The 20303-nt window shown below is 39.6% G+C and overlaps 1 protein-coding gene across 4 annotated transcripts in view; it reads right to left on the reverse strand.

Annotated features, from left to right (window-relative positions):
• iqsec1b (IQ motif and Sec7 domain ArfGEF 1b) overlaps positions 1-20303 on the reverse strand; it is a gene marked incomplete at its 5' end in the record, with an annotated part of 214786 nt that overhangs the window by 140750 nt on the left and 53733 nt on the right. For 3 of the 4 annotated variants that reach the window (XM_084348722.1, XM_084348721.1, XM_084348729.1), the window contains one exon: positions 1009-1116. The exons of the other annotated variant lie outside the window; for it this stretch is intronic. In XM_084348722.1, coding sequence (XP_084204848.1) covers positions 1009-1116 — 108 coding nt within the window. The remainder of the gene's footprint in view (positions 1-1008; positions 1117-20303) is intronic. 4 annotated transcript variants of the gene reach the window in all.

Genomic DNA, 20303 nt, shown 5'->3' on the forward strand with positions numbered 1-20303 from the left:
TACTTCCTAATAGAGCGGGACAGCTCAAGACCTCACTGTAATCACAAGTGTTTAGCACTCATTCTTTATACTCTCTTCATCTCCACAGCTAATTAGAATCAATAAACATGGTGAACAAACAAGACTCATTAGGGCTTTCACTATCTTCTTCCTCCCTGGGCAGAAGCCTATAGGGTGAGACAAACCTGCTTTTAGAATTGCTCTCAAGCTCTGTGCTGGATACTCGATAGATATAGTGAGCGTAGCATCAAGAATAAAAATCCTTTGAAATTGCCATGAAGCTTTTGAAGCCTATGTCCCACTGCTCAACGCTCTCAGGGTTTTCATCTCTCCCATCTCTCCTCATTTGCAGACGAGCTCTCAGGGCCTCGCTGAGCAGCTGTAATGAACTCCAAGGAAAAGCATCCACAGAGAGGAGGACTGCATGGACAGGCAGGCAGGGCATTACTGTACTGTATGTGCCGCAAGATGCTTTATGCAAACACGTTGCTCGCAGTAATCTACAAAGTTGTAGCAGTGCAGCACGGCTTGTCACTCAGTTTCGAAGATATCTTTTAACTCTTTCGCTCATGAAGCATTCAGAAAGACAGAAGGAATTTGGAGGTTGAGATGTGTCATCACAGGGGTCTGTTCTGCCAGCTCTACCCCATAAAGTAGTCCGTTCCCCTACTGTGCTTCTACTTCATGTCTGTGGTTGAGATGGGTGTTGTTCATTTTCTATCTGAGTGGATTTGGAGACTGAGGAGGCCACCCACCAGCTTGTGCACAGCAGGTGGTGGAAGTCTTTGTGAGGAAAAGGAAACGACTGACAAACATAGAAACACTCAACAGCAGCATGAGGCATGGCAGGGTCAGAAATTAGATGTTGTGTCAGGCTGTTAAGCAGAGTGATATATCTGTAAAGTAGCACCAGGACAGAAAGGTAATGAGATAGACTTTCAGGACATGGGCTTAGAGAGTTGTGATCTGATGAAGAACGGTGACTTCATTAAAAACCCTTCGATTTACCCAAAAGATGCAGACTTCCATTTGCGACAGGGGTAACCTCTTCTACACGGAGGGGCAATAAGGCTTAGAGGAATCTCTGAGACTTCGACGGGCAATGAGGCGTGTCGCCTGCAACATAAAAAGAGAGAGGCACATTGAAGCAGTTCATAATGCACATTTCAACAGGTTCAAGAAGATGAAGTAGTATATTTTTATTCAAAATCAGACAGCAGGTAACGCATGGACAATGGCATGTTTCCTTGTAGCATGAATGGTGCTGTACTGGGTTGGTTAGCACACTAACACCCACTGAGCTGAACGTTGCATTCGGTGGAAAGAGAGATTACTTCTGTTACCGCCCGCAGCATTTTAATGCCTTCAAATCAGGGCCGGGAACTCTCATATATGCATTATCACAACGGGCTGATTCAGCACACGGTGCACTCATTGCCAGGTAGCAGAGAGAGAAGGTGGAGGAGGAGGAGGAGGGAGAGGGGGGCTGGAGATTAGACATGATCAGAATATGCCAGGCTGAGTGTAATGTGAGATGACAACAAAGGCTGTGAGGAACAGATATGAACAGGAAGGAAGGAAGCACAAGACAAGAGGAAGCAGATGAGAATAACTTTCTGTTATCTCATGTGTTAGCATAATGACCTTCCTGGTTCAAATCTCTTGAGTTCCAGTACAGGAATTGCTAACAATACACGTAGTCATATAACAGATAAGTTAAAGTATTGCACATAACACAGAAACAAACAGTGCATATATACATTTTGCTAAATGCTCTTTGTAAAGCCTGTGTCACACAATGAACAGTTTATTTTCAGTAACTGAAAGCATACCTCAACACCGATCTGCCCTAACCCTTACCGAGGGGCGTGACAAAGAGCTCAAAGTCTTGACCTGCCCTCCAAATTCCCCAGATCCCACAAGAACAAGCATCTGTGGGATGTGCCGGAACAAGTTGGAGCCATGGAGGACCCACCCCCCAACAGGACCCACAACAAAACTCCCAGTGCCAGATACCACAGGACACCCCCAGAGGTCTTATGATCATGCCTTGATGGGTTAGAGCTATTTTGCAAGGGGAACCCACACAATATTTAGCAGGTGGTGTTAATGCTGTGGCTGATGGGTGTATTGCTCCTCTCCAAATAGTTAGATGAAGAGATTGATATCAATCTCATATCTGTATGTTAAGTACAGAGCTGGAACCAGGAGACACTTAGTCTAGCTTAGAATAAAAACTGGAAGCAGGGGGAGACAGCTGGCTCTGTCCCAAGGTAACTTTACACCTCTAAAGCTAAGTTCTTAATTTTTACAGTCAAATCAAAGATAAATGCGTAAAATCAACAATTTGTGTTTACATGCAGACACAATTTTATCTACAACAACCTACAAATTAAACAAAGGCCAAATTCAATGCAGATGTAGCAATATCCAAAAATATGGCTGCAGACTCCAGAGCTAGACAGATAGCATCCGAATACACAACATTTAATGTTTTATGTTTTGATCATAGTTGTCATTCAAGTTGTTACATCTGTCGCCCCATCTAGACTGCCAAAAATAGTTAAATATTTAGCCAAACTCCTTTCTCCAACTCTTCTGGTTACAAAAAGGATTTTATTATTCAACAAAAAGGACCGTCTCTGTAGGAATAATTCTGTAATGAATGTAAGGCAGAATAATTTCCTTAGCATGTCAGTGGCAAAAAACAGCACTTTTAGTGGATGTAACTTTGAAGATTGCAGTTGCCCTAAAGGATTACACTGCAGATATTACAGCCATGCTACAATTAATCATTTACACACCAAAACATGCAAATATATGGCCCAGGTTTAAAAATAATTCTCCTTAAATAATGTAAAGTTTCTAAGGTCTTAAAAGTGAAAGTATCTGATTAATTAGATTTTGGTCATGGTTCAAAGAAAAAAACAATTACTTTTGGTACTAGACAACAACTGTAGTCAGACACTTTGTACATTTGAACACCACCCCAGCCTCCTTCACACTATTTTGCCTTCGCTTCTGAGAATATATAGTCACTACCACGCACAAGATGGTGGTGAGAGAGTCAACTTATTGTCCACATGATTTGCGTCGGACGTTACACAGTACAAACAAGTTCAACTATCCCATGAGCAGCGAGCCAATCCAGGCAAACCTTATCTGTACAAATAGAACGCAAGTCACCAAGAGCAGTAGGGAGGGAGGGGCAGGACATGGGCGTAAGGGTGAATGGAAAAATGGCCATAAATAAGCCACCTATACATCACCTCATGGTTCCCTAATTGCTGGTGCTGGCTGAGTAATGGAAGAAGCAGCCGCTTGTCATTGAAGCATCCCCTGGTGAGAGGTGAAACGCGACTGGTACACTAGATAATGTGCTGCCTCTGGATGACTTTGACCTGTTGTCTGCTGCTGACTGGCACAGTCAGCTGACACTACTGAGGCCAGTCCCACTGCACGCTCATGACACATCACAACCTTCAGCAAACACACTGCCTGGGAGTTACCTGACAGTGATTTTAAACTTTCCTATTTTCACTGTGTTCTTTCCTAGGAAAAATAAGTCTTTGCAAAGTCATTCTCCTCAAATGTTGTGTATTTTCTTCTTTTTAAAAAAAAAAGTGTTCTTTTCTATTAGCGCCAACAATAGCGCCTGTGTGTGATGGACACACAAGCATCAGAACAACCACACAGAGAGACAGAACATTTTCTGCTACCATCAAAGGAGCTCTCCAAGCAGCGGTGCTACTGGAGAACTGAAACCCAGATACTCACATCCGTCCTGGACTTTACTGCTTGACATCTGGGAATTAAGGAGCATTTAAGTTGGCCTTGATGAACTCATAAACCTTCAAGGTGGACAGGTGAGGGAACATTAACCTCAAGTGGGTTGGTAAAAGGTAATATAAAAATGAGCATTAAAAAGATCACTGTGATTAGCCTGGGAAAAGAACAAGACAGGATTGTATGTGAGGAATAACAACAATGGTTGAGCCCTGAGGGGATGATGACTTTAGAGAGGAAGAATACTTTGGGTTTAGTGTGATCACTCAGTCTTGACAGCAAGCACTGACACTTTGGCATACCCCTACCAACAGGCACCAGTTATTTTAACTTCTTCTGAGGAAAGCACAAGCCAGCAGCAGAATTAAGTTTTGGGAACTACCATGCCATATTTTTTGGGATTAAAAGCAGAATATATGGTGGAAAATTTCCCAGTTTGGCGGACTGTTTACCATGTGTGTACTACTTTGAGATAATAATTTTAATTTTTTTAAATGAATTAATTGCATTTTGCCTTGACTATATTGATAGGATCTACTGCATCTTAAGTTCAACCAAGACTACCTGAGAATTTCTGTTTTCAAAAGTCACCCTGTTTCATAAGCAAACACTGTGAACTTACCAACAGGATTTAACACTCCAATAAACAGTAACAACCATATTTAGCTGCTATATGAATGTAGTTAAAGTATCTTGAAAGAAAAAGTGGCTCTTGCAGATTAACTGTATAACTTATCTCACTTTATCTTCACTTGTTACCTTACAGCTATGCTGCAATTAATCATTTACACACCAAAACATGCAAATATATGGCCCAGGTTTAAAATTCCCCCTAAATAATGTAAAGTTTCTAAAGTTTTAAAAGTGAAAGTATCTGGTTAAGATTAGATTTATATATAGTCACTACCATGCACAAGATTGAGAAAACGAAAACGTATAACTTATCTCACTTTATCATTACTTGTGACCAACTGGACGTGTGTAACACTGTCAGTAACTACAAAGACCCTGCCCTCTGCCTGTATTTAACAACAGTGCGGTGTGAGGTTGTAGAGATCAGGTTACATCGCTTTCCCCATCTTTCTTCTTGATGCTCGGTCTGTCATGGATGTATAAAGAGCTGCAGGTCCATGTGTCTGTTTGACTGAGGGCAGGGCTGAGCTACACACACAGGCAGAGCAGGGAGGCAAACAGCAGATAGGAGGAAGTGTGCACTTCAGCTGCATTCAAACAAAATCCGCAGGCTTGTGTGGAGATGTGGAAGTCTTTAATTTGTGCTTTAGAATGTAAACACTGCGAAACAAAACAACATTTTATTTCTCCAATTCACAGCTCTCTCTTGCTCTCTCCCTATGTAAAGTTATGAATAGGCACTATTTTGTACATTAATTAACATCACCAACACACCAAACAAACAAACCAACAATGTGTGAGTCTGCTTCTCAGTACTTTCCTACTTTCATGCCATGTCTGCAGCACTCAAGCCCATTAGTTCCCACTAAAAATATACATTAAATCTTTAAATCATTAATAAACAGCTCAGTTATTTGCTAAGACAGCAGGGCACTGAAGTACTGGGCACAACAATGAAGATCTATGGGACAGAGGAATAAGATGTATCAGGCTTTGGAAACATATAAAGACGGTGAACAAATATCAAGTGAACAGTGCTGTGGCTGCAGTGGGTTAAAACGCTAATAATAAAAGGCATATCAAGTGCATTTCAGGGTTTCCAGGAACAATATAGTTGAAAAATAAACTAGTGTTTAGCCTTCTTACATCTCAGGGGGTTGAAGAGAAGGGCAAAGCTGTTTTCCACCAAATAAAACACTAACATCAATTTCCTTTCTGTATTCCTGGTTTATTATGGATTCTCAGAATGAGTTAGAAATGAATTCATATCTTAACTTGTACATTTGACCTACATTATTTTTTTAAATTATTTATTTATCATTTATTCATAGTAGTTTTAAGGCTGCTTTAGAGTGGCATGAAATGAAACATCATGAACCTCCTGAACTGAACTCACAGTGTCGTTAACCACAACAGCTAAACTTTAATTAACTGCTCATCCTAATTGCAACACATTCAAATTACAGCCACTTTTACATCACTGCAGTAATCAGAGGCCATCAGGAGACACAGCAAGTGAAAAATGCTGGAAGAGATCCAGACAGCAAGAGGACTGAATTTGCTGTTAGCGGGATCATTTTTAATACTCAGGAATATAGAAAGCCTTTTCAACTTTGATCGTTAACATCTTAGTCAAATTTACTTCATCGATATTCAAGCTATATACAGCATCTATACATTAAAATTGTTTTAAAATGATTTGATGCATCATCTCGACCTATAAATAAAACAAATCTAACAACCAAGTTGCCCCCAAAAACATAAATTGTAAACCTTTGAACATATTGCAATGTGATGCAGCTTGTGAGAAGACCCTGTATAAAATGTAAATCCAACAGCAGCGAGCCATATGGATAAACGTGCCCCAAGGACAAATGGGTTGTGCTTTTTAGTGACCCAGAGCTGCCAGTAATAATCTCTCATCCATGGAGGTTAAGTGCTGGATGGAGATTTCCCACTGCCTGCCATATGAGCTTCCTGTTATCACTCCAGTGCAGGTTCTCTGCTTACATAATGCCTATCTCTAAACACTCTGGCTCCCAAAACTTAAAATGTCACAGGGCTGGCAAATTGGTTTCAAGGACTAATTGAGCTTAATAATGGTGCTTTGGCTGGAAAACACACACAGAGTTATAGTCATCACAGACACTGTGGTTTTAGGGAATGCCCACTGTTACAGTTAATACTATATGTTCTCAAAATAACAATGAGCTTATGTTTAGTAAAGCAAAAGAACTGGTTCTATTAAGTAGGCCTGTATTCCAACTTTATGCTGTGAATAAAAAAGTTGTTTGTTCATCTATATTTCATTATTTGTTTCATATTGAACACTTTGGGTTTCGATAAAATCCTGTCAGGATCCTTGTGGAATTAAATACTTTTTTCCTTGCATTCTGTGCTAAGCACACATTAGCCTGATGTTCCTGCACAACTCTTCAGAACCAGGACATTGACAATGGATAGTTTGGATCCTGTAGGTTGGAGGGTCGGGCCTCCATGGATCGACTTGTTCCTGCACACCCCACAGATGTTTGTGAGATTGGGATTTCGGGAAATTGGGGATCGGATCAAAGAATTGGGCTCTTTGACATGTGCCTTGGGTCATTCCTGAGCAGTTTTTGTGGTGTGACAGGGCACAATGTTCTATTGGGGGTGGGGAATGCCATTGCCACACATGAATGCTAGGACCCAAGGTTTCCCAGGAGAACATTGCAGTGTAACAAGATGATCAATGTTAATCACTTCACCTATCAGGGGTTTTAATGTTGTGGCTGATCGGTGTATCATAAAGTTCTTGGATCAATACTTTGCATTGTTATACAATGTGATAACTCTGGAATATACGAAGAGTTAGTGTAGTATATATAGCCTTATATATCACAGCTACACTGGACTCATTTTGAAAATCACATGTGCTGTCTGACACTGTCCTGTCACGTATCAGTATCATGTATCAGTTCAGCTATACTGACTGTGGACTAAACAGTCATCTGTATTTGGTTTCCTGAGAGGGGGGGTCAGGTTTCAGGGGTGATAGTGTTGGTGAGGAGTCAATACCATTCACTCCCTCTCTTAATCAGTATAGTATTCTAAGGTAAGTTCATCTGGAAACAAAGTCCTGCGCTGCTGCACTGCAGTCAATCCAGCACCATCCATCAGGGCTCGATGCAAACCAGAAGCAGCTTCCAGACGAGGAAGAGATAAACACAAACACAGGGAGTGTCTGAGCCTCATTATAACACACAGCACTAAGCTATTGAGTGTGAGAACTTTTTTTCTGTTGACACAAATCCCAGGGACAAACACCCCCAGCTCTTTACTTCCTCCTGATGAATGAGTAGTGTGTACTTCCGCCAGTTATGTAACACAGAGTCTGCCGTGTACTGTGCTTCTGAAAAAGCAAGTTTAAGCGGTTTTGCTTTATATAATGTGGAAATCCAAATCTTCCTTTTTTGCTGGATCAGGCTGTATCATGTCCCAGAGTCAGAAAGCATGCTTGCTCATGGTATTATTCCACAAAGCGAGGTACATAATTGTCTAATGTTGGTAATCCTGAGCTAACCTTTTCCACAAGTCTATGAATTTGTTATTTTCTTCTATAGCAGAAAATAAGAAGGAGCAACAACAGTCCTTGCTTCTGAACAAATAGTCTTAGAGGCCACTTTCAGAACCAGGGTTGGTAAGATTGGAACAAACAGCAAGAGCCAGCATTATCCGAAAAAAGAAGAGAAAATAACACCACCTCCCTTCAGGGTTCCCTCCAGGAAACCCCTCCAAAACACATAGATGCCCACTGCCTGACTACACTGACTGACCCGTAGCTCTAGCTGGACAGCTTGGAGTGTTGGCGGCTAGTTTGCTAAGTTCAACAAGCTTTCTTAGCTTTTCAGTCTAGGAAAATAATAAATAAACAATTCTGTTAAATGCCACAATCATTTAATACAAGCAAAACAGCTGCCTCGAATATACCTTAGTCTGAAAAGGCTACCAAGCACGACAATTACTGCTTACTGCTGTGGGTGTGTGCTTTGTGCAAACTGGGTTAGCTTGGCTCAGGGGCTGTGTGCTTTGTGCCAAGCTGCTGAATGAGGTTGTTGCTGCTGTTACAGCTCTGCTCTTTTGCTCAGATGCTGTGTGTGCTAACTATATCCAACAACCTTATGTCTCACTTTCATGTAAGAAAACACCTGACATTATCATAATGAATGTAAACAATGAACATGGTTATTGTTAGTACTCACCACTGTCAAGCTAGCATGTTTAGTACTGGGAAATTTTGGCTGGACTTTCTCTGCCAATAATGTGCCACTAGCTCACCAATAGCTTTGGCAATACATCTTTAGCCTTGTGGAAGACTCCACACAGTCCAAATGAAACAGTAAGATGGGTTTATTAGAGGCCACAGCCACAGATACAGATACTGTATCTTGTTTTATTTTATTTGTCAGATTTATTAACTACTGTCAGGATGTTAAGAGACTTTCTACCAATATAACAAAAAATGTTTCTAATATAATTTAAGTGCTGCTAGGTTCATAGAGTTGTTGTTCACTGATTATGACAAGATCAAACAATTATTTTCTCCAAAGAACAAAAATTAACAATGCTTTCCAAGTGGTGATCTGAGAGAATTAAACATTGACCGACAATATCATGTTGACAGAATCCAATTAACCTTTGCCGTTTCAGTATGAAGCCTTTGGAAATCGGCTTTGCTGTGGCACTCCTCCGTCTATCATTCTCTCCATTTTCATTTCTCTCATCAGCATCACATCAGTAAAGTCTACAGAGGTATTGATAAGCCTCTGGTGCCAACTGCCCATCTCATTCCATGTAATGAGGCCTAAAAACAGGAGGCTACCTCACGATTAATTATTACAGTTTATCACGCCTCTGAGCGCAGAATGACTGGGATCTGTATTACAGGGGGAGGCTTTGTGTTCAACTGGGCCACTTCATTGCGCTGTTCACTGCCGCCATTACCACTGCAGGCTTTGTGCTGATAGGCTGAACGAACCACTTCAGAGTGCGTTCATGGCCTATATCTTCTTATCCCCCAGGAACAGATCAAGGAATAGAAAAACAAACAGGCCTTGTAACACATAAGCATAATCAGGAACGTGGGCCTGTCTGGCTCTACAATTCCTGAAGGATAGGCTAACATGCTGGAGGGGAATGCTGAACAAAACAGTATGTGGCAAAGCCTCAAATTCTACTTTCTTTGACAAGCATGTCTGCAGAGCTGCACCTTTTTGTTTCATGGACTGTTGAAGTACATGATTGCTAGGGGCAATTGCTAATTTGCTTCTGGAGGAAGCGTAAATACTGTATTGATTAAATTTAACAATTGGCAATCTTTTTTTTTTAACCTAGGAAGTGTGACATCCTTTAGGCTTAGTAAATAGAACCAATCAAGTAGGCTATACAATCTCCCAAAAATAATTTCCTTGACCATAACTACAGTATGTGCTTTCAGTTGTCTTCATAATCATAACATGAGCATAGCACTGAGTGGATAATACAGAAAGTCTAGTGTAATATACATGCTTCAATGTGTGCAGCTGGAACAGTTTGCATTAGTAGTGAGCAGTTTGCAGATATGTTAAATATAAAGATTTCCTTGTTCCGTTAATTATGTTAATTAAATTTGTTAATTTTGTTAAACAGGGTTAAACAAAGTGATTTAAATAATAACTACGATTAAAACAGACAGCAGTACTGACAACATCCTTCATCATGCTAATTACTAAACTAGAAAACAGTTAACATACTGTATTTGTCTTCATGCATCACATGAATGTTAAAACCAACTCTATCTGAAAGCTTTCACAAAAAAATCAATGTTTCCTTATTACTATGCAAATGTATGCAGCTCAGGAATCTAATAAGATCTTTGTCTTTATAGTGAGACTCTTTAAGTTTCAATTATGTATTGACTTTGTCACCCTGATTAGCACTGAAACAGAGCAGAGTTAAATGCATCTTATTCTTTATTAGCCTTGAGACGTTTTCTCAGTTGGGTGTGCTGGTGCATACCATGTGAAGGCACACAGCCACTCACCACCACAGCCCAGTTAACCTTGGCATTCTCCCTCTCCAAGAACGCCATGTCAGCATACAAAACACTGCATTTCTCCCAGCGCTGAAACATTACTGGAACAGTTTCAAACTAGATGATCAGTCTGGTTCAGATCTAACCCATGGGACAAGGAGACAGCAGGAGGTCAGCAGAGGAAGGACGGGTTAAGGGTGAACCTGCTAAATGACACACCTGGAACAACGGAGGGTCCTGTGGGACTCAACACTGGAGCCAAGGGTGGAGAAACTGACATTCACTACTGAGAATGTTCTGTAGGCCTTTGTGTACACAACTTCTACACATGCATACTGTATATGCAAAAGCACACATTGATAAGTAAACACTAATAAACACACACACACACATACACACATGATGTCTGCCCTTGTCTAAGGTTAAACCAATATACATAAAATAAATACATACAATCTGTTAATATCTTAAACTTGACTGTCTAAATCTTCTATGGAGACAACTGCAATATACTTTTGACAAGAAAATGGCACAAATAGATCCCAAATCGATTTGAAAAGATGTTATTTACAGCCTCAATGCAGTTTGAGCTCATGCACCCACTTCAGACAGGGTGCATGCTAACATTTTTAGGTTAGCAGCTAAAGTGCTACATTTTATTCAGTTGGGTTTTTTTTGACATTTTAAAACATGTCCCCCCCAGTGTTGCAGGAGAATGCTGCAACACTGTCTTGCTGTCACAATCTTCACTGTAGCTGCTAAGCTAATAGCAATAGCGCGTACCCTGTCTACAGTGGGTGCATCAATTTCGTGTCGAGGGTGTAAACCAAGATCCAGAAAACTTTTGTTAACTACAAAACTTCAGCCTAATTTCCACTGGCATGAGGGTGAGTAGATAATGACAGATTTTTTTATTTTCAGGTGGTCTGTTCCTTTAAATCACCTGACACATTATCACTGTATCAAGTTGACAGAAAGCAACATTAGCATACACCTGGAGTCATGTTTCTATACAATCAATGAATGCAACTCCAACACCGACTCTCCTTTCAAAAGGAAATATCTGGCTCTTTAACTGCTCAATGTTTGATCCAGTTCTGCTACCTTCTAACTCTGGTTTGGTGCTGGGCAGCATACAACATTTTTATCAGACCTTGTTAGCTGAAGAAAACATCTTGCTATTGCTACAAAAAAATGATGAGAACAGAATTCGTGGACTGTAAAACCAAAACAATGAGCTAAAAGAGGCTATAAGGCTCTATAGAGCTGAGTGACCCTACTACAAGATATGAGCTCCATCACCCTGTCTGGATAGGTTGATGTTTCTGTCTGTTGCAAACAAAAGACAAAAATTTCTTTCAAAAAACTTCTCCAACAGTGTGGTAAAGCAATTAAAGAGCAGTAAGTTGAGACTAAAAGTCTGACGTATAGTATATACGGAAAAACTCAAAGATAACTTTGAATGTAAACCCATTCCTAAACCTGAGTATGTAAAAACATTGACGTTTTTAGAATAGCGTGCCATTTAACTGCAGGTCATATTCACATGCATTATTAGGGAGTGTTGCCATTTTACCTTCCTAACAAAGGCAACAAACAAAATTAGAGTTTGTGTCTCGGGGCTCTCATTAAATTGTCATGAAGAGGCAGCAGGAGTTTTGGAGTCCCTCATGTGAAAGCAATGAGGAACGGCGGCAACAGCAAAATGTCAAGAGCAAAATGAAGGAATAAGGACCAGCCTCATTTCCATACAGTGCATTACAGAAAAGTTGTAAAGCTATTTGTCTTTTTGAGTAATGTCACAACAAAAAACCTGCTGTACAGACCCGGGGTCTCATTTATAAACATTGCGTATGCACCAAATGGGGCCTGAAAGAGGCGTACGCCACTTCCCACGTAAAAGTTGTGATCTATACGAACAAACTTGACTGGAGAATGTGCGCAGACGTAAGCAAACTCTCACCCATGCATATGAACATTTTGGACACAAATGGAATCGGTGACACAAATGATGAGGTGGTGAATTGAGGCAGATTGTAGAAATTAAACGTGAGAGGCATTATTCTGTGCATAATGATACATTTACATTATGATCACATTTCACTTCATATCCAACATTAATTATAGATCCACGTTAGCATAAACATTCAAACCAACAGTGTCATTTGTTCTTGCGCCTGTAGTGAATAACTATTTCATAAACACCTTTAAAATGTAAAAGATATAAGCCAACTCAAATCTGAAATACATTTTTCCTCAGCGCTGTCTCACCATCATATTCCTTCCTGCGGAGAGGGCAGTATACGAGGCAGGTCCACGTGCACACATTTCCAAGTTGATTTGGGATTTATAAAAGGAAACTGTGTATTGTTGGCATAAGCCAGGTTTTATAAATCAGCGTACAGCGTACGTACACAAATGGATGGAAGGGACAATTCAAGCTGTGTAGTGAAATTACAGCTAACAGGTGTTGGAAAGAGGTTAGGTTAAAGGCAGTTAAAGTATTGACAAGATCATATAACTACAGGTACCAAATCCAATTTTCCAGGAATTTCAGTTTGATCCATTCCAATGATCCATTCGTTTAAAATCTCTTGAGGGTGCTGCTGGATAGTTTTGAGGCTTAACATACACAAAATCACTGCACAGTGGTTTATAATACTATGAAAACCACAGACAATCATTCGATCATCTAACTTGACGATTGCAAGGCAAATAGCCAATTTACCTGCCAATGCAGCAGGTCACCCTGTAAAATATGTCAAGGATAATGCCTGAGGATGTGTCCATTATATGGAATTTATCCATTCATCCAGTCCATTAACTTATGATAATGGACACCTCAAAGAGCGTTATCCTGCTTATACCATGGTCACTTGCTAAAGGAAAAAATGAAGACCATTAATTCAAAACATTTAGTTTTCACAGCAATGACTCTGTTTCCCAGGCAACACCTGAGGATTTGAGCTGAAACAAACATTGCCATCCCATAAGGTTCGTATGTAATGGAAACATTCACCACTAGCAAAAAGGATGGAACTTTGATACGACTTAACATGGCGTAAACTAGTCCTCTCAGCGCATAGAACCCTTTGTCTCAGTGTGACGGCCAACTGCTTATTTATCCTGCTTGTTATTCACCCTGTTTGTTTTGTTATGCAGCAGGTAGCCTGTCTGGGAGGCAGAGCTACCCGTAGCTGAGGCACCTGGGCCTGGTGGGCTCACCATAGAAGCCCTACCTCTCATGGCCGTGTCGCTCTCTGCTCTCCTATTCATTTCTTCCTCCAGCAGCGCATGTTTGTTTTCCAGCATCCAACATCCTCCGCACCTTAAACTTGAAAATGATGCTGTTTTATTTATAAATTGTTTATTTGTTCACCTTCAGCTGTATCTCCCTAGTTTTAGTCACAGCTTTAGAGCCGGCTCATGACACTTGGCTATTAGCCAAAAGACTAACGATATACTGTATGCTAGCAAGATTCAAAGTCAAAACATCACGTACGGTTGACAAAAGGTAAATATAACTTAACAATATATTTAACAAGAAGACTGGCTGGCTAGCCAGCCATGTCACTGTCCCCAAATTAACAAAGATTAAAAAAAAAAAATGATAGTCCATGTGTGCGGTCAGCCACAGACTGTGGTAGTGAGTGGACTGTGACAGTGTTCTTCCCACAGCTTGTGTGTTACATGCACCATCCTGTGGTGCTCAGAGGTTGATGCACTAAAGGACTACAGTCTGTGTTGAAATCGCATTAATTTGGAGCAATCAACAGACAGTTTCATTTGTCCATTTATCAGGAGTTAATTGAAACCCTGTTGCCAATCAGGACTCCGTTATCACCCAAACCACAGTAGACTTTCTGTTATGGAAACTATCTAACTAAACCTTAACCAAAATTAACAAATTAATAGTTGAGCCAGGTTAAACATTTTGGCCTGCATTTGTTTTGCTGGAGCCTTCTGTGCCATTGCAGCAGTCACTGAAATGAATGAGAATGAGAAAATCTAATAACATTAGACAATCTCTGACTTCCATCAATCTGTAAATGTCTCGGTAGTTGGACTGTCAATAGTAATTGATCAACAATAGTTAATTAACTTATGTACTTTAATGGTGCAAAGCATTAACTCAGGCAGAACACTAATAACAAGGACAGTTGGATGAGAGGATAAGATGGCGGTAGCGTGGAGACATACATATAGACCCCCTTCTGCAAATATCACATTTTATGATCAGCTCACAGAAATCCTGAAAGAGTGCGATCACAACAAGAAGTATATCATCATCGGTGGCTTCAGTCTAAATTGGGGAGACCAGCTGAAGAGGAAAAAGATAAAAGTATAACAGACAAATATAAATAGATCAGCTGATAAAGGCTTTCAAAAACCTTGAGTACACAATTGGACCTGATATTTACTAACAAGCCAGAAAGGATAACTTGAAGTTACAACCTGATTACTGGCTTGTCTGATTGTGATCTAACCTTGGTTGCAAGGAAGTTAACTAAAAATAGATAATATAATATTATGTAATTCCAAAGAAACAAGTAAAAATGCTTTCTTCTGAATACCTAAAGGTCGGCAAGCTACATTTGATAGTGAAATTAATGATCTGAAATGCAATGATATAATCTCCTCTGAAGACCTTCAGGGTTGCAGAAACATATTTACTGATAAAATTAACTCTGTAAGGTTAAACTTTATGGTAAGGGCCCCAAAAAAATGAAAAGAAAATGTATCTACTGTAGTTAAATGAAAACCCTGGAAACTCATGAGGAGTAGAGATTCAGCACTAAAAAACCCAATTAAATCTAAAGAGGACACAGACATGTTGATTTTTAAAGGCCTTAGGAACAAGGTTGTTCAGGAATTGAGATGAACCAAATCCCGTTTTTATCTTCATATAATGGATGATGCTAAAGGCAACAGTAAATTAATCTTGCAAAATATTAACGTTTGTAGGAGACCTTCAGCTCAAAGCTGAGGGAAAACTAATTGTTGACAAGCCTTCTGTTGCTGATACTTTTAACAGATATTTTCTTGAGTCTGTAAATGAACTAGGTAGAAATGTTACAGAAAGAGAATTGGATATTGTTCCTATGACTACTACGGATCAGGTCTTCAATCTGGTTTAAACAAATGCCACAGAAGTAAATCAAATCATCAGCTCTTTAAAAAGCTCAAAATGTAGAGATGCTTTCCAGTTTGACACCATGTATATCAAACAACACAATGATACTTTTGTTCCAACCATTGTTCATCTAATTAATCTGTCACTTCAACATAATGCTTTCCCTAGTGCCTGGAAACAAGCCATTGTGACTTCATTGTGACTATCTATGCGTCTGGAGACCATCATGAAGCCAACAATTATAGACCTATAAGCATACTGCTAGTATTATGCAAAGTTGGCTTACGACCCAATCATTCCACCGTAACGGCTACATTACATCTAATAGAGCAAATAAAAAATCCCAGCTAGACAAAGAAGGGGTGGTTGCTGCTGCATTCTTAGATTTGCGCAAAGCTTTTGATACAGTAGATCACAATGTTCTTATTTCAAAACTTTCCAGATTTAATTTTTATCTAGAACGCTGGCATGGATGTCTTCATACTGTACCTATCTGAAAGGTTGCAGTATGTTAAAGTTTATTGTCAAGCAATCTGAAGAGTACAATGGGTGTGCCTCAAGGTTCTGTGTTAGGCCCTCTATTATTTAGTCGTTATATTAATGCTCTCCCACAAGTGTGCCATGGGATAGATATACAAATGCATGCCGGTGACACTTTTATAAACACATGCAAAAACAGCTGAGCTAGCTGCTGGGAAGTTGACGATTGCTATGGAAAGAATCACAGAGTGGATCAACCAGTCATGTCTTAGCCTCAACATATGTATACGATTCTCCAAAACGAAACAGCCCATTGATGCTGACATTTTCATTAAAACTGAGAAGATTGAAATAGTAAATGAGTTTAAATATCTTGGCGTAATGCTCGACTCGAATCTCAAATTTCAGTCACATGTCAAAAAAATTATATAAATCATCACTTGGCAAATTTTAGACACATTAGAGACTGTCTTTCAAAGGATGCTGCCAAGACCTTCATGCACACTATGATTCTTTCCCATATGTCATATTGCATCACATGTTGGGGGCAAGCTGGGGAAACCACCATTAAACCACTGGAGTCTCTGTACAAACAAACCTTAAAAGGTTTTGGACAAAATATCTATGCAATAACACCACTGTAGGATTTTGAAGAAGCACCATTTTCTGAGCTTTGAGAAATTTAAACTATCTTCAAATTTCTGTCTTATGTATGAATCTTAAATGGTTCGGCACCACCTCCATTCCGTCATTTTATTAGCCTTCGCTCGGAGGAGTCCATAAAATCCACAAGAATATCGTCGACAAGAGAGATTGTTCTGTACCCTTCCATCACACTGCCTTTGGGCAGTCAGCTTTCTCTGTGAAAGCCGAGACTCATTGGAACACTCTGCCAGACAACATGAAGAACTGTAATTCTATCAGCAGCTTTAAAAATCTGCAGAAAGACACTCAATTTTGTAACCACTGATCTTATATCACTGCGTTTAACTTGAATAACATTTTGTGTGTGTGTGTATTGTGATGTACTGATCTGTGTTACTGTGCTATGCTTGCTGTAGTTTATTTTTTTAAGTTTCATTATGACCAGCCAAGGGACTGCAGATGTAAATTAGCTTGGAGATAACTCTGGTACAATGCATGAAATGGCAGCATTTATGTTGAATACTGTACACGGTCCCTCTACATATAAAGATGAATTACATTAAATTATAAATATCACGCTTCCATTACCTGACTGGTATCAGTTAGCCTGATTCAAGCCTCATCACACCTCCCAAATGTATTCAGACATTCAAATAGATCTGGACTTCTGTGCTCATTGATGGTGGTTTACTCAGTTTGGAGAAACAGTTGACCAATCAGAGCTTTGCTGACAGTCTAATTATCAGACTAGCTATCAGTTGCTTCATTCATGACTCAGAATCACTTACTCATTCATCGGCTGTCTGGCCTTCTCCTAACGTGTTGAAGCTTTTGTTGCCTTTTGTTGTTCACCTTACTAAGATTTACTGCGGATCTATGTTTTTATTAAAATGGATCATTTCTGCCAGCAGAATCCATGTTGCTACTCAGATTCTCAATAAAAGAACAGAGCCTTTCCTGTACAAATATTTGCTTTACAATGTCCATTCCTTGTAATGGTTTAAATAGCTCTGACTGAAATGTCAACTCACTCCCTTGCTGCTGGATCAGGAAAACATGATTGAATACGTTTATTGCTAATTTGCTGGCAAAGTCCAGAAACCTGGTGGAAAATTACCACCACCCACCTGCTGATAAATATTTGAATGCAGCTTGTACATTTGTGCACCCCGCAGGGCCTCCATTGTGTCAGTCTGGTAAAACTGTCAGAGTGGCCGGTAAATTTTGTAATTGCTAACTTCTGTGGTCATTGGACAGAAGGTAATTTTGCTGTCAGCAGAGTGTCTTACACAGAATTTCAACTTCCACCCTGGAGTCATCAGTATGCCATCCTACAGTTTCATCAAAACACCACTACAATAAAAATGGTCTTATCCAGGAGCTCTCAGTAAGACATTGCTGACACTATTGAGTCAGGGTGTCTCACTCGGGGGTCAGCGGAGGAGACGTGAAGTGGAACAGTACAGCTAACAGTCATCTTCCTGGAGCTGAGGGTGATTACCATAAGCTACCCCACACTGTGCCCCCGCCCTCCTCAATATCCCACACACTACTGTCCTCCGCTAAAGTGGGGCTACTGTTTAGAGCTAAGGTAATTCCATTTCTGTGCGCACTGTGAAGCTGTGTCTGTTATTGCACTGAAGGCTGTAACACAGTTTCAATATCCTTGAACTTTATCCTTGACCCGATAAAAAGAGAGTTTATTCTGTCAACAATTCAATCCTGTAATTCCTTCACATTTTATAGGCAGATGAAATCTCCTTTCACTGTGGCTTTATGCTGTCTGCATCTTCACTGGATAATACTTTATGCACAAGGCCTCAAGTCTCTGCTGGGAGAACATTTTGAGCAATTATACAGTTACACAATTACACTAATCAGTTATTCTTCCAAGTTATTTATGAAGCTGCACATTCGCTGGTGTTAACTTTTTATATTCTATTGTGTTTTATATCACTTTAAAAATAACATCTTTGGGTTGGGTTTTGGACTAATTGAAGACTGCGATCAGCTCTAAGAACTTGATCTACATGTTTCACTATTTCCTGTTTAGGCTGAATTGGTAATCATCATTAATAGCATGGGCTTCACAGCTACTTTTCTAAATTATTAGTGCCACTTGTATTTAGATACTTCACTAGATTCTTTGGTTCTATGAGTTGGATTTAAAGTGATTTTCTTTTTGAAATGTTAGCAAATATATTTAGCCAAAAGGCAGTATATATCAGGGGCCTGTGCCACAAAACTATTATAAATTAGTCATCAAATGAGTTTCTATAATTCTAGCTATTTAATATCTTCAAATTTGTGATTTGGATTTGGATTAAATTACAAATACACGCATAATTTTTCTCATGCTAGTTTATCCAGATATAAGTGTCAAGCCACCTACATTATTAAAAGGAACTGGAATACAGGAAATTACATCTACACTGATAAAAATGTTCTAGGGGACATGCAGATAGACAGTCGTGTGAGGTTTCTTAGTCTACAAAACATTTCTAAAGCTTGATTTACACCCTCAACGTGAGGTCAAGCTCATGCACCCACTCGAGTGCTAACGCTTTTAGTTTAGCAGCTGCAGTGAATATTTCAGCTTTTAAAAGGGTGTATATAATGTCTTCTTAAATCAATTTCTTTTTACTTGTTTTACTTTTTAAAAGGTCCTTGTCTACTGCAGTTGTTAGTAGGAGATGCTGCAACCCTGTTTTGCTGTGAAGATTCAGAAATGTTTTGTGGACTACCAAACTTCACCCGACTTTTGGCATGGGGGTGAGTAGATAATGACTGAATTTTCCTTTTTTGACAAAGTGTTCCTTTAATAATGACATAATTACACACTAGATTATAAACAAAATCCTCCTGTGAGTACAGAATAAAAACCTTTAACAAAGTGATAAAAAATAATTAAAAAGCAATACAGTATGCAACCAAACTCAATAATGGTCATATTAAAGGTAGCCTAATACTACTATCTGGCTGGTATGTTGGCAAACTGGTGTTTCTCCAGCTTTTAGTTCATCACAGTAAGTCCATTTCTATGCTCTATCTGACCACAGCCCTGTCCAAATAAAGCATCTATCACTGTGATGAAAGTGTGGTGTAGCCTGGTGATTGACTTTTAAAGAACAAGGTGTCCACAGTGTGAATCCTGTGTGTCCCAGGAACAGGCCCTCAATTCATCTCTTCTCTGACATCTCACTTTGTCTCAGGACACTGTGCAGTGTCCCTGCTACATGAGGTGGACAAGAGCACTCACCATACCACTATGTCAGTTATTTCAGGGTTTGTCAGACTCCTGTATACATCTAAAATAGAGACTGAAATGGCTTTGGAGATTGAAATCTCTGTTCATATTCCTTATCAAGACTTCCTTTGCACCTGGCATTAACACCTGGATGATTGGATTGTAATTACAGAAAGCAAAAACACTTTAAATCCAGGTGAAAATGTACCAAAGATGCATTTCAAAGTCCATTATGCACACTTCCTCTGGAAATGGTAACAGATGCATCTACCCACATTCTCAACTAATGCAGTACATTTTTCATCTAGATATAAAAGCACAATAAC

The sequence above is a fragment of the Pagrus pagrus genome (genome assembly GCF_965226575.1).
Source record: "Pagrus pagrus genome assembly, chromosome: 3".
Classification (NCBI taxonomy): Eukaryota; Metazoa; Chordata; class Actinopteri; order Spariformes; family Sparidae; genus Pagrus; species Pagrus pagrus.